Raw genomic sequence first — 14,559 nt, 5'->3', positions numbered from 1 at the left:
ATGTAATTGACATCCACCACAAAGCTTCTAAAATAAAATTTCAACAGCAGAGGGGTTTTAAGTAAATAATGCACTGACCTTTCCCTGTAGTCCTTTGGAAAGCTGAGGCAAATTAGGAACATGTCCAGATGAACTGATGGACATGGAATCACTCTCCCCATATTTGACTACATCCAGCCCTTTCCAGCCTCTTGCCAATAATGCCTCACGATTCTTCTGATAGATGTATTCAGGCATATGTTGCTCTTGGTACAATTTTAGTGCTGGCTAAAGTGATTAAAAAAAAAAAACGATTAAGTATGTTAACACATCAACAGCCTCGTGATAGTCAAATAAATGCAAAAATATTGACATTCAATACACTAATCATAGCTCACCAAAGGTTCAATTCTGGGTGGCTGGGCTCGAACTCGGGCTGCCTCTTGGGCTTTCGTCCGTCGTGGAAATTTGAGTACATGAGGCTGAGGAGCCGCCTGCATGGGAGCCCTGTGTACCATTCGTGCCACCAGGGCCGCAGGTTCGATGCGTGGCAACAGCAGAACCCGGTCCGCCACACTAAGTCCATCACTGCCACTGCTATTGCTACTTGTGCACCGAATGCTAGGTTCCACCAATGGTGTGCTGATGCCAGGAATTCCCACCCCGAAGTGGGATGGGTTTTCCTAAAGGAAATAAAATATTGTTTAAAAAATATGATACAGCACACAAAACAAATTCAGACATTGTTACAAAGGCATTTTATTTCTTGTTATATTTGTTTTACTGAACCTAGTAACATTGTTAATGATGTGTCTCTAAAATCAAATGTTATATACGTTACATGAAAGTTTCATGAAACAAAATACAGATCGAGGCCCTCATTATTTTTTCTGGGCAATATTGTTTCATAGCACTGTGTGATTATATTAAATTGACAAAACATGACTCAATATTACGTAGAGTGCGGTAGAGACTTTAACAATCACAGGGAGGCAGATACAACGGCAGACAACCACTCTACTACTTATGGTTAATGAGATTATAGATGCAGTACAGTACAGAACATGGCCAACATTAGGGCTAGTACTTTCACATATTCAATACATGCTTGTACATCAATTCAGTGGATCACGTTTCAATAAAATGCAGGTGACTTTTCTTTGCTCTTAAATAACAATTATATTTCAGTTATCCTACGAGTCTAATATCATGAGACATACATCTCCATTCGCAACTCCTTCAGAAAACATGTTATCACCCCATGTAAGTCAATGCCCCCTGGACGATGACATGAAGGATACATTATTCTGATTCTGAACTACATACTGTATCACAGTAGAGTCCTCAATCTCTCTGAGAGTCTAAGTCCTTTCAATTGCCTCGTATCCACAATAGGTGGTGTGTACCTTCTCACATTCCCAACTATAAAAAATTTCATCGCATGACATTCAAACCTTGAAAAAAAAAGCTGGTACATTCAACATTCATCCAAACGTTGCGTTTTCATGCAGTCATTCATGATCGGCCTGAGACCATCATCAAGTCCCTACGTTTGGAAATACGATTTGTAATTGCTGAAGCCCAGAATCTAACCAAAGACATCAGGGGTTGCTGGCTCAGTGGATCGATATCGAGCCCGATATAAACCCGCTGGCCCCATCCAACTATCTCGGTCACATACCTGTCAACCCCTTATCAATTGCCTTCCTTCTTACAGACCAATTCAGACCTAATTGGTCACCCAGTGCCCTTACAAATATCAACGTTCATCCTACAAAATCCCATCACAAGGGAGAAACACAAATAAATACACATTTTTTCTTTGCCCTTATTGGAAACGGTTGTACGCCGTATGGACCTGAAAACTAAAACTTCCTGTACACGAATACGGAGTAAACCTTATGGGTTGACAGGTCAACATAATTTGGCGATCCTAACCCCACTGGCAGTGACGTGAACCAAATGGAAACCTCTTTGGAATGAATGCAAGCGGACTTCAAGAGTCCATTATCACACAACCAAACGACCACTGAGTATTAGTATACGAGCAAGAATAATTTCTGCATTCAAAACAAGGAACTCTTCGCCATGTGTGTTAACTTTGTTATCGGACGCGCTTCGGGTAACCATGGCAACGGATGCTATGGCTTGTAAGCGGTAACATTTCACGTATGGAGCAGCTTAACTATACCGCCTCAGTGGTTTAAAAAAAAGCGCTAACATTCTCAACGTAGACTTACCATTCGCCGAAAGCTGTATCGCTATTATTTTTAGAACCTTTTTGTTAGCCAACAACAAAATCAAAAACACACTATGAAACACAGCCGCCACCATTGGGTTCGGGGGCTTCTGAATGTTCATGGAACTCAACAACTTTAGTCGGGGGGGCGGGGCGAGCGGCGCTGCTACATTTCCCACAACGCATAAGCGCGCCGCACGCGCCGTGATTGGTCAGTTCGCCCGAGCGCGTGCGCGGTCGGCGACCAATCACGCGCGGCGATGTCGCCCACTCGTGCTGGAAAATGTAAAACGCCCGCCCCGTCGTTGTTGACGTTACCAGGGGGCGGCGGCGGGGGGGGGCTAGGCGTGTTGCCCTGGGCAACGGGGAACGCGCTGCCACCCACGTGACTGGCAACCTGTGCCAGGTGAGAGAATGGTTCCCTCCAGATTCACCACTGCCAGTCACTTATTGGCAGCTGTGCCAGGTTGAGAGAGGGTTTCCCTCCAGATTCACCACTGCCAGTCACTTATTGGCAGCTATGCCAGGTTGAGAGAGGGGTTCCCTCCAGATTCACCACTGTCAGTCACTTATTGGCAGCTGTGCCAGGTTGAGAAAGGGTTCCCCTCCAGATTCACCACTGTCAGTCACTTATTGGCAGCTGTGCCAGGTTGAGAAAGGGGTTCCCTCCAGATTCACCACTGCCATTCACTTATTGGCAGCTGTGCCAGGTTGAGAGAGGGTTTCCCTCCAGATTCACCACTGTCAGTCACTTATTGGCAGCTATGCCAGGTTGAGAGAGGGCTTTCCCTCCAGATTCACCACTGTCAGTCACTTATTGGCAGCTGTGCCAGGTTGAGAGAGGGTTTCCCTCCAGATTCACCACTGCTAGTCACTTATTGGCAGTTGTGCTAGGTTGAGAGAGGGTTTCCCTCCAGATTCACCACCGCCAGTCACTTATTGTCAGTTGTGCCAGGTTGAGAGAGGGTTTCCCTCCAGATTCACCACTGCCAGTCACTTATTGTCAGTTGTGCCAGGTTGAGAGAGGGTTTCCCTCCAGATTCACCACCGCCAGTCACTTATTGTCAGTTGTGCCAGGTTGAGAGAGGGTTTCCCTCCAGATTCACCACCGCCAGTCACTTATTGTCAGTTGTGCCAGGTTGAGAGAGGGTTTCCCTCCAGATTCACCACTGCCAGTCACTTATTGGCAGTTGTGCCAGGTTGAGAGAGGGTTTCCCTCCAGATTCACCACTGTCAGTCACTTATTGGTAGCTGTGCCAGGTTGAGAGAGGATTTCCCTCCAGATTAATCACTGTCAGTCACTTATTGGCAGCTGTGCCAGGTTGAGAGAGGGGTTCCCTCCAGATTCACCACTGTCAGTCACTTATTGGCAGCTGTGCCAGGTTGAGAAAGGGTTTCCCTCCAGATTCACCACTGTCAGTCACTTATTGGCAGCTGTGCCAGGTTGAGAAAGGGTTTCCCTCCAGATTCACCACTGTCAGTCACTTATTGGCAGCTGTGCCAGGTTGAGAGAGGGGTTCCCTCCAGATTCACCACTGTCAGTCACTTATTGGCAGCTGTGCCAGGTTGAGAAAGGGTTCCCCTCCAGATTCACCACTGTCAGTCACTTATTGGCAGCTGTGCCAGGTTGAGAAAGGGGTTCCCTCCAGATTCACCACTGCCATTCACTTATTGGCAGCTGTGCCAGGTTGATAGAGGGTTTCCTTCCAGATTCACCACTGCCAGTCACTTATTGGCAGTTGTGCCAGGTTGAGAGAGGGTTTCCCTCCAGATTCACCACTGTCAGTCACTTATTGGCAGCTATGCCAGGTTGAGAGAGGGTTTCCCTCCAGATTTACCACTGCTAGTTACTTATTGGCAGCTGTGCCAGGTTGAGAGAGGGTTTCCCTCCAGATTCACCACTGCCATTCACTTATTGGCAGCTGTGCCAGGTTGAGAGATGCAAGAGAGTTGATTTGCCCAAATTGAATGAGCATCATCATCATTGCCAGTCATGATCTCTCCACTGCTGTATGGATGCTCCCACAATGGCACGCTTAATTTGCACTACTTCACATACGCTGATCTTGTCGCTCCATCTCTGCGGCGGTCGTACACTTTGGCTGCCATTTCGTCAATAGTTTCTCACACGTGGCCATCATCCCTTCATAGCGATGTGTCCTACCAAAGCCCACTCACTTTCGTAAACCATCTCTGATGTGTTTAACGCTTAGGTTTTCGCGAACAATATCATCCATTTTGACTTAAAACTTTCGTGACCGCAGGAATTCATATAAAAAAAACATTGTATTTTTTTGCTTTTTATTTTAATTGATTTTTCATTTTATTTTTATTTTCTACGTGACTTTACCGAAATAACCATGAATATAAATATCATCCATAATAAAGTTTTTTTCTGGGTTGGATCGCGTAAATACGTAAATATGCGATCTAACCCCAAAAAAACTCTATTATGGTATTTTTGATTTACTTGCTCTATTAATAATGCTGGAACATGCCAAGACATCGCAAATCGGCTGTAAAACTGATAAAAGGGATGATAAAAGACTCTGTGACGCAACTCTTAAGCATATACGATTTCTGCCAATATATCGCCATTGTTAATTCTCACAAAGTGCTATCAGTAAGCGCTCCACTCGTCTGCCGCAGTCTCTAATTATATTAATTACTAAAATATACGTGTGAAAAGAGTTTCATATGAAATACTTTTATAAATAAACTGCAGAAGAATAGGCAAACGTCTGACTCATTTATTTCAGAGATATCAGATAATGCATCTCGAATAAGCTGGCACATTATTGTGGTAATAGCCTTTTGTCACATCATTAGGTTATGTGTATGCAGTCACGTCACAGCCCAGTGCTCACACTCAACAATGCCGCTATCGACCTATTTATCACGTTTATAAATTCATAAATTCACCGGAGAAGAAGCGGGCCTCGGTGTGTCATTATCATCATCATCGTCTGTTGCTCCTCATGTGTGATGCATTTCCGTGCCTGCACATATGCAGTCGCAAGCACCACCTGCTTCTGTGCATTCAACATGTTTTATGGGAATTGCGACAACTCCAGGGATTTCATTGAAGACATGCCCCTTAATAACCATTCACTGATGTTGGCATTTGAGTGAAGATGGAGGAACGAGTGGGGCGGAGAAGTGAGGTTGTTGTGTGGATGGAACATGTGTTTGCCATCAGAAGGTGTTAAAACTCTCAAATAGGAGCACAACTGCGATTATTCATTTTTCACTTAAAATTTACCTCAATTTTCGAAAGTTGTTTTTGTCTTGACCTAATCACTTGGCAATCGAGGGATATATTTTTTTGCCACGGGGCCATGTGTGGACATTTTCATGTACACTAATATGGTGTGGACACTTCTGGAAAGTTTTCCTTGGCTTATGCAGTACAGTATGTGTATTTTATGTTTGCTACAAGGTGCAGACGAGAGATGTTAGAAATTGTTCTTAAAAACTGTTTTCGTGCGATTTTCCTCACAATAGTCGTGCGCAAAATAAGAAAAACGTCTTGCACACGTGTTCCAGCGTATTGGGCATGTATTTTTTATGACACGAACGAAAATTATATCTTAAAGCGTGAAAATCTGAATTTATTGTACACGAACAAATGTGTTTAATTACTGAGGGCGTTCTAATTTTGATGGGAGGTTTAGCCAACATTTTCATACAGTCCAGATGTGTTGAAAATATAGTCGCACCATAAGTTAATCTCCCAGGAGTGATCCAAGCAATACAATTATTCCACTAACATCATTCATATCCCTGGATAGATGTAGGAAATGTATGCCATTACTTCAACCACTGTTTAGGAAATCAAAACTCAACACTGTCTCAATCAGATCGGAAGCATGAGTGCAGTGTTCAATCTGCCACACCACATGAAGTGCGCCACATGGATACAATATTCAACTTTAATTATTGGAGTGGAAAATGAAAACAACTGTCATCCATTGACCACATTTCCTTGAAAGCAAACTTGAAAATTAAAATAAATACCCTCAGTGGAGCGCTGTAAAATGTTTGTTTTAATATCTCCCCTTTCAATCTGTCAAGTGAGCTCGAGATAGCCAATTCATTAAATTAACGTTTACCAAAAAGGCTTGGCATTACTCTTGGAGGCAGCTTGAGAAACTGGTGACCTTACTTTCATTACTCAAGGACTGACTCGGAGAAACAACAGAATGTGATCCTGCAACATGGTCTCTGGGTCCCCCCCCCCCCCCTCTTTCCGCAGGGCACGCAAGGTTAAAGTGCTCAGGAAAAGACTGCTCATTATAACCTTGACAGCAGTGTTAACCTCCAGGAAAGCAGGAAGCTTGTTTTAATGTTGTGAAATCCTGGTAATTTCATGCTCTACCTGATTTGCGAGTCAAAAGAGGAAACTCTGGCGTCACATTTCCTTTGAGAATTAATTATAAAGCCTTATCATGTTGGCCATCAATATGTAAGTTGCGCAGGAGAGCCTATCAGACTTTCAAATAGGCAGCACATTGAATACAATTATGTTAAATACCATTGTGAGTTTTAAAGTTTCTGAAAGTATCGAAGGGTACATTTTCAATTTTTACACGACTCATCTCAAATACAATTACATGTAACGGACAATTGAAACACAACAGCCAATTAAATTCACGTGAAGAAAATGCGAGCCAACGCTGTGAATAGCGATTTCCCACGTTCCTGACCAGATGCAGCAAATTAAGCTGTAATGCACTGAAGCTGTAGTAGCTGCCCGCTTCACCCAAAGTGCCTAGATCATGTGTTTTATGTGCCCTGCATGGGGCCAACCTTTGAAGTGAAGGATCAGACGTAAACGGTTGTATAATGGGCTCCTGGTGAAAGAAAATAAGGTTAAAAGGTTTTCTACCAAGATCAGTTTCTCAGGCACCTATTAAGACTCGCACACAAAATGGGAAATTGAAGGAATACCTCCAAGCACGTGCGCATTTGATTCGCTGATATTTGGCACCAACAGGCAGCCTTGGCCAAGGCAGCATTGGCCTTCTGTGCAGAGTTCACCTGGGAAACTGATGCCTCCTATTTTTACAATGAGCATTGATAGAAACCCTCTCCATCTGGGAAAATGATTCAATCCGTCATAGACACATGATCCACAGTGACTGTTGAATCGCAGAGGCCATAGCACAGACGTCAGATGCCCTGCCCTTTTGGAATGACCCAATCTAAATGCAACTCTCATCACGTCATACTGGTGGCGTCATAACGGTCAGGTGCACTGCATTTAGATGGGATGATTCCAGGATGACATGAGAACCTGATAACAGTGATTTCACCTAGTGCATGTATATGCATATATTACATATGCATAGTATATATGGCAATATGTAGATTGCTACACACAATTTCTACATGTTACATTTACAAGCACTGCACATGTTCTCACAAAATCCTCATTGGAAGATAATAATGTGTCATTGAGCTCGTTTTTTGTAGTAGTTTTTTTCATTACATATCAACGACAGTGGCAACCGAATAGCGACCATTCACAACACTTTGGATGACACCATAGTGGCACTTGCGCTAGTTTAGCTGAACTGAGACCACTCAGTGGGAAGGCGATTACAACAGGGAATGGAATAATGCCACGTATATTGATGAACGCACACACGTGCACTATACACATGCACACACAGAAAAACAGAGCATATAAAATAATTATTGATGCAACCACATACATAAGACTGAACAACAAGTGACTTTGCAAATGTTTATTTCCTGTTTGTAGATTGTTTTCAGTGACTTTAGTCGCAATCTACAGTACGGTACATATTTGTGTCACAATGGATGTAAATACGAGCAGGCTGGCCAAAAACGCACGTGACATCTTCAGCGTTCCTAATGTCTAACAGCGAATGACGGTCGGCTAAGACTTACACATCATACATGGCTAGATCTGTAGCTATTGCCCTCACCTTTGCATGCAGTCGCAGTGTTAAAAGGCAGCATAGGTGTTAGATTAGAACAGACGGGCACGGGTCCTGGTGCAAAGAATAAAATGAGGCCCTCCATCCAATAATCCTCCCTGGTATTTGTCGCCCACTGGGCTCCACCAGCCCAGGGTTCCCGGTGTATTTGCACTGCCGGTACATTCGATAGTTAGGCCACAGATTAGAACTGCCGAGCATTTAATTTTCGTAGGAGAGTTATACATTGTTACCCACTCCACCTGGCCCCCGCCATACCTCTTGTTTTGAGAATCCATCAAAATCCAACCATAACAGTTCATTAACACAGTTGTACAAAATAAATTAATCATTAACAAAATAGTATTTATTTTTTCGGGGGGGAGGGGGGGGAGAAGTGCAGCCTTATAAGAAAGAAAAGCATAAACACAACTGTGGATAATGAGTCAATGAAGGTAAAAAAAAACATTATATTAAAGTATTTATAATACTTTTTGCCAGCTTTAAAATATAATTGTAAATGTAGCTTTTTTAAAAGTAAATTTGTTTTAACAGTAGCACTACTAAATGTTAGTATAAGAATAACTGTGTTCATGTGTATAATTGCAAGGCTATATAATTAAAGGTAAAACCTTTAAGAATATTGTACAAAATGATTATTAACAACAAAAGCAAGGCTTAGCTTTCATATAAGCTCACAATAACATTACTAGATTTATTTACAAGGCACCAAGCTAAATATGGCTGAGAGCACTTTAACATTTAGGGAACCTTTGACCTTTGAAGCAAGAAGTGGTAACATTTGATTGCCCCTCGTTAGAAATACCTTACATCACTGTCGTAACGTAGATGAAACGTGAAACGTGTGTGTTAATTCAATCGTCATCGGTTGACAATAAAGAAAAAATACAATTGCACGACATTTCACACCAATATTGGATTTAAAAAAAGAAATCTGTTGCAGGCACAGAAAATGTATTTCTGAACTGTTATTTTGTTAATTTACGTCTATCGCTGCACTCCTCCCCAGCTGCAAATGCAAACAAAGAACAAAACCAGCAAATTGTAACAGCGTAAAAGAAATACAATACAGCTTTATATAACAGCACCTAAAACAGCACCATATATGTGTCATGACGGCAAATTTAAAGAAGAGGTAGTTGTGGCTGCTGAAATAATATATATGTCAACTGTTAATGGGCGGTTCTTGATAATTATCTACAACAACACACGTTACCCAGAGGCAAACCGAAGCGGTGGGGGGAATTGAGAAGCGGTCGGGGTGGTGGGGGGTGGTGCAGGGGGATCAGAACCCTGCTGTAGAATCTCACAAACCGGGGTGTGATCGTGACAAGATGATTTCAAATATTTAAATTGTACTGTCCAACAGCACTTCGGGGTGATGCAGCCTGTGATCCCAGCCTCTGGCGGAGTTCGCACCCGCAATGCCGCACGAAAAAACTAAATATCTTCGTGTCAATAAAATACATGTCTCCCCCCCCCCCCATTTCCGGATTAAAGGCGGCGTGTGAGATCGCCTGCAGTGGGAGAAAGCGTGATGTATGTCGTTGCATCCGTGATTATCATCACGTTGGATCGCCTCATCCTTAACACTGGTTCCTTAAAACACGTGTGGGTTCATGGAACGGTTCACAAGCGAAGCAAACGCATTTAATACGGATTGTTTTTACTTATGCAATAGCGGGGGCGTACGTTTTAGACGAATCTTAATGTTACTACTGGCCTGAGCCCCAGTTATTGGAGTAGGAATGAGGTAATGCAAATTCATATGTAAAGGCCTCCTGCTACTTTATATGCACACCGTATGCTGTATATGTGCTGAATACAAATAAAAGCCATTCTTATGGGGCAATGTCTATCCAGAAATAAACAAAGCGAGCCACCCCCGTGGACCTTCAACTGATTGTTCGGTTATATGCAGCGCAGCGGCGCGCAATCTGTTTCACAAAGTGCGCCGTTCTTCACTGCTTGCGGATGAATGAACCTCGAGGCAAGTCTCAGTTTCCACAGAAATAAAAGTCATCCGTTCTTCTCCGGGGAGCCGCAAACGCGTCGCCGCTCGCCGCTCGCCGCTCTGCTGCCGAAGTCTCCCGTCGACGTTGGGGCCGAGGCCACGGGATGGGGGGGGGGGGGGAGGCTGGGGGGCCCACGCGGGACCGAGGGTGCCGACGGGGAGGCCCGTTATCTCCGGCCGATGCGGCGGGCGCGGTTGGCGGCCCGGGTGCACGAGGCGCAGCACACCGTCTTGTAATAGTTGTAGACGCACAGCCGCGCCTGCACCACCACGTTGCAGTTGAAGTACTTGTCCTTGCAGTTCTCGTCTGCGGAAAGACAACGTGGGCGGTGACACGCGCATGGTTGGATGTTTGCTCAGCGTGCGCTGCGTGCGGCCACAAGCGTTGGCTTGCGCGCGGTGCAAAAGAAGTTCAAGTTACGAGCGTACATTAAAACAAAAGATATATCATGACGATCGAAAACCAACGTAAAACGTTTCGGGCAAAAGCAATCACTGCTCATACTTTCGACTATTGAGCGCATATGTTCGTCCCAGTTAAGCAAGGCTCTTGAGAATCGTATCGCAAAAATAGTGGATAATATTTACAACACAGCATATATATTCAATATATGCTGCTGCTGCAGCGACTACATTGTAGCTATTCCTTAAATGGATGGTTCACACTGTTCATAAAATCTTTGGTTTATACATCACGATTGATACATCTCTGGTGGCCACACCTGTCAGGCACAATAGGGAAATTAAACCAGGCAAGTTAGATTGGACTGGGTGTCTGTTGCAAAGCTGTCAGCCAACAGGACAGATGCAGTATCCCCAACACCATACAACATGTGAATTTTAATTCGGCATTGCTCTAGGCAGCGTACACCTACGCAGTGCTTAGATTCCGTTGATATGAACAACAGCACTGTTTTAGCGTTTCAGTCCCCATTAACTGAACTCCATCTTCATCAAAGCTACCAGAGCAAAAATACACAAAAACAAGATTAAAATCCGGGGTTTAAGGGTTAGAATGCAACAGACCAACTGGGTACCGGTACAGCTCTTTTTTCCATCCTCTGCTGGTCATATGGGGGCTATTTGACTACAATTTACCACCCTGGTCAATGCGGGTAAGGTGAAGGCAATCCGCACAGATGCGGAAGCATAGAGGTACACTACAACAATGTATTTTGCTGCGCTGCCCTCTGCTGCCCGCCATGTGATCACCCCACACCCTATTAAAAAGTCGTTCTTTTTCCCCAGAATCTTCACAAAACTTGGCCCACCGATCTCAGGGATGCAGGCTTGCGTGTTGCAATCCTCCCTGTTGCTGGGCTTGAGCTCGGCGTCGCAGCTGCTGCTGGGAGCGATGCTGTCATCGAGGCATCGCACCTCGCGCACGCGGAATCCGGTTTCGCACGACTTGGAACACTGCAGCAAGGGGTGGGGGGGTTGGTTTGGGGGAATGCGGGGAACAGGCACACGACCAGGTTGTGAGCAATCAACTAGATTTTTTTGGACGCAACTTCACCAATCATTTCGGCTCGCTGAGTTTGGCAGCATCGAAGACATTTGTTATCCATTGCTGATGCCAGGTAGGCCTATAAGAAAGAGAGGGGCATTGAGGCTTGTTTGGCTGATATGCTGAAGTGCGGAAGACTCAACATTATTGCTTCATCGTATAATTCATCAAAGTCACCCAAAACAGGAATGCATATTTTCATGCACGAACTATAAATCATAATTCACAGCTCGTTGACGACGCACTGCTGGATGAAGACTTCCCTATGCAGTATCAGTCCTGGTTTGTTGTTTGTTACTTCTGTATGCTGAACTTATTTCGCACCCTATGTAGCTAATCGGAGGTGATTAGGTGGGGGGGGAGTAATGGTAAAGGGAAGGCACAGGCCAAGTTCAGATATTGCTTGTAGCTGCGAGGTGAAGGAAGGACCCCCAAGGATGCCCTGGGTGACTTTGTCGTTGCTGCCCCTAGCTGCCCCAACCGTCCTGAGGGTTTCTTGTCGTGCTAGACCCTGGTTGGTTCATCCCAAGCTGTGCCACGGTGTTGCTCTCTCTCTCTCTCTCTCCCACTTTTGTTTAGTTTTGTTTCAATTCTTATTAAGGTCCTAAAGATGTGGTCGCATTTAGATGGCACGTAAATTTACATCGTTATTGTGGTAAGGATTGGCCGACGATCAAACTCGGGCCTCAAGAGCCCATTGCGCAATGCACTAACCACTACACTACCACTCAACCTCGTATATATTTTATATGATTGTTAAATTAAAGTAAAATAAATATTGAAATTGCTTTTGGTTGGTAGCACATGTTTTAACCTCAATTGTAAAGCGACAAAAAAACACCCCAGCATCACCTATTTACATTTATATATTTATTTCGTCTGTTTAAAAAAAAACGACTCATAAATTCTGCACGGGTGAATGGATTGCCTGTTAGTTAATCCACGCCTGTGCACCTCGGAGCCGCTTTTTATACTCACAACAGCCCCCCATGTGGCTCTCAGGATTTGCCGGCAGCTAAAGCCAGCTGCTGCTGCTGCTGAACGACCGACCGACGGTGCTCACCGCGCTCCATGCCGTGGTGTACCAGCGGGCGCCGCACGCACGCAGGTGGCACGGCTGCTGGCTCGGCGGCTTGGCCAGGCCGGCACAAGCGTCGCGGTCCATCGCGGAGAAGGAGCCGTTTGTCCGCTGCACGCAGATCACGTCCCGGCTCTGCGTGCCGTTGCCGCAGCCGACGGAGCACTGCGGACGTGGCCAAGCGGACAACTTGAATCGATAAACCAATTCTAATGCTTTATGTTAATTATCAGAAATTCATCAGACATAGTCACTCGTGTCAACACTTATGTATTACACCGTGAATAATGCTATTTGTTTCTGGCTACTTGGAGTTTTGGGCATATGAGCCGAAGCAGTCTACGATGAAATTTCGATTTAAAGCTTTCTTGACTGCAGGGATTAATCTTCTTGGTTTTTCGGTAAAGTCACGTAGAATGGAAATAATAAAATAATAAAAAATAAAACAAGAAGACAGTCTATGATGTTTAGAATCCTTCCTTAAGTGCTCTCCCTTTCAAGTCCCCTAAATGGTATCTTGCAGGATAGTTTGGATACATTTGCTGGATCTATGGATGTGCCCAAATAACTGCAGTTGTCTTCATCGTTTAATGGCGTCAAGGGGGGAGTGTCGTTCTTTCTCTCTGATGCATTTTCAGGTTGTGCCACGCGCTGTTCAGCATGATGTCCGACATTTTACCCCACGTTCTGGGAGCTTCAGAAACGACTTAAAGGTACAGCCCAAAAAAACAATTCAGAGGGATACACAGCACAACAGCGAAGCCCTACGCAAGAGGTCACTTTTTCTGTTATGACTGGGTGGTAATTATTCTCCATACATCCGTAACCCTGCCAGCCCTCCCCACCAGCCCCTTACTTCCTTTATTAATGAGAAACGTGTTCTCAGCGCGGCCGTTACCTGTCCCCAGGGCCCGGTGAACCATTCCACTTTGGTCTCGCAGCTGCCGTAGTTGCAGGCTTGCCTCTCAGTCGGCTGGTCGCTGGAGCAGCCCTCCAGTGGGAGGCTGTTCACGTGGTTCATCAGGCAAACCACCGAGCGGGACTGCACTCCCTCGCCGCAGTCCGCCGAGCACTGACGTGGAACAAAGACAAAGGTCCTGTGTATAGCCTCGGCAGGCTGTTGGGGCAAGTGCAAGTTAGCAAGCGACAACGGGAGCGGGCACGGCACACGAGGGCGCGGTGTGGCCAAGCCTCTGTTGCCCCTCTGCTGATTGCCTGTTAATATCAGGCAGTTTGCCAGCATTGGTTCAAGCAAAGGTGACGCTGCTGATGAGACAATGAATGTCAACACCGAGTCTGCTTGTTTTGCACCAATGCTGCCGAAATGATGCACTTATAAAAGGCTGTGCATCTTATGGGAATATGTAAAGGAAACTTTAATTATCTACGTGGAGGAACAGGTAAATGTAAAGGAGGTGTATTGTTTGAGTATTACATTTTTCCATTTAAGTTCAGTTAACCTTTGGAGAAGCCCAGGACTGTATTCAGTAATTTGTAACTGAAGTTGACCGTGAACAAGAATCAAACTCAGGTTGCTGTGATCATAAGGCAGTGCGCTAACCACTACACGACTGGTCCCCCACACCAATACATAGGTGTGCGCGTGCATGTACGCACACGCACATCACGAAAGCAGGCAATTAAAATTAAAGCATTCTTTAACTCTCTGCATCTTCACACTACGATGTGCCTTGTGCTCGTTACGTAGCAGAGACTCGACGAGGAGATTAACAATTACCAAAAGTTGCCTGTACCAGGCACTGGAATACAAATATG

General features: G+C 44.9%; 2 protein-coding genes across 2 annotated transcripts in view; both read right to left on the bottom strand.

Annotated features, from left to right (window-relative positions):
* Positions 1-2,353, bottom strand: part of DNAH6 (dynein axonemal heavy chain 6) — a 76,362-nt gene extending 74,009 nt beyond the window's left edge. Inside the window, exons 1-3 of the mRNA XM_061558514.1 lie at positions 2,220-2,353; positions 378-662; positions 79-267 (exon numbers count right to left, since the gene is read on the bottom strand). Coding sequence (XP_061414498.1) covers positions 79-267; positions 378-662; positions 2,220-2,222 — 477 coding nt within the window. The 5' untranslated portion in view covers positions 2,223-2,353. The remainder of the gene's footprint in view (positions 1-78; positions 268-377; positions 663-2,219) is intronic.
* Positions 2,354-7,953: 5,600 nt separating this feature from the next.
* Positions 7,954-14,559, bottom strand: part of THSD4 (thrombospondin type 1 domain containing 4) — a 149,568-nt gene continuing 142,962 nt past the window's right edge. Inside the window, 4 exon segments of the mRNA XM_061558524.1 lie at positions 7,954-10,505; positions 11,470-11,614; positions 12,769-12,948; positions 13,682-13,855. Of these exon segments, the coding sequence (XP_061414508.1) occupies positions 10,366-10,505; positions 11,470-11,614; positions 12,769-12,948; positions 13,682-13,855 (639 nt within the window). The 3' untranslated portion in view covers positions 7,954-10,365.

The sequence above is a fragment of the Lethenteron reissneri genome, chromosome 24, assembly GCF_015708825.2.
Source record: "Lethenteron reissneri isolate LAM-NWPU_2019-01 chromosome 24, ASM1570882v1, whole genome shotgun sequence".
NCBI lineage: Eukaryota > Metazoa > Chordata > Hyperoartia > Petromyzontiformes > Petromyzontidae > Lethenteron > Lethenteron reissneri.
The sequence above is the reverse complement of the archived record's forward strand: the minus strand, read 5'-3'. Positions and strand labels throughout refer to the sequence as shown.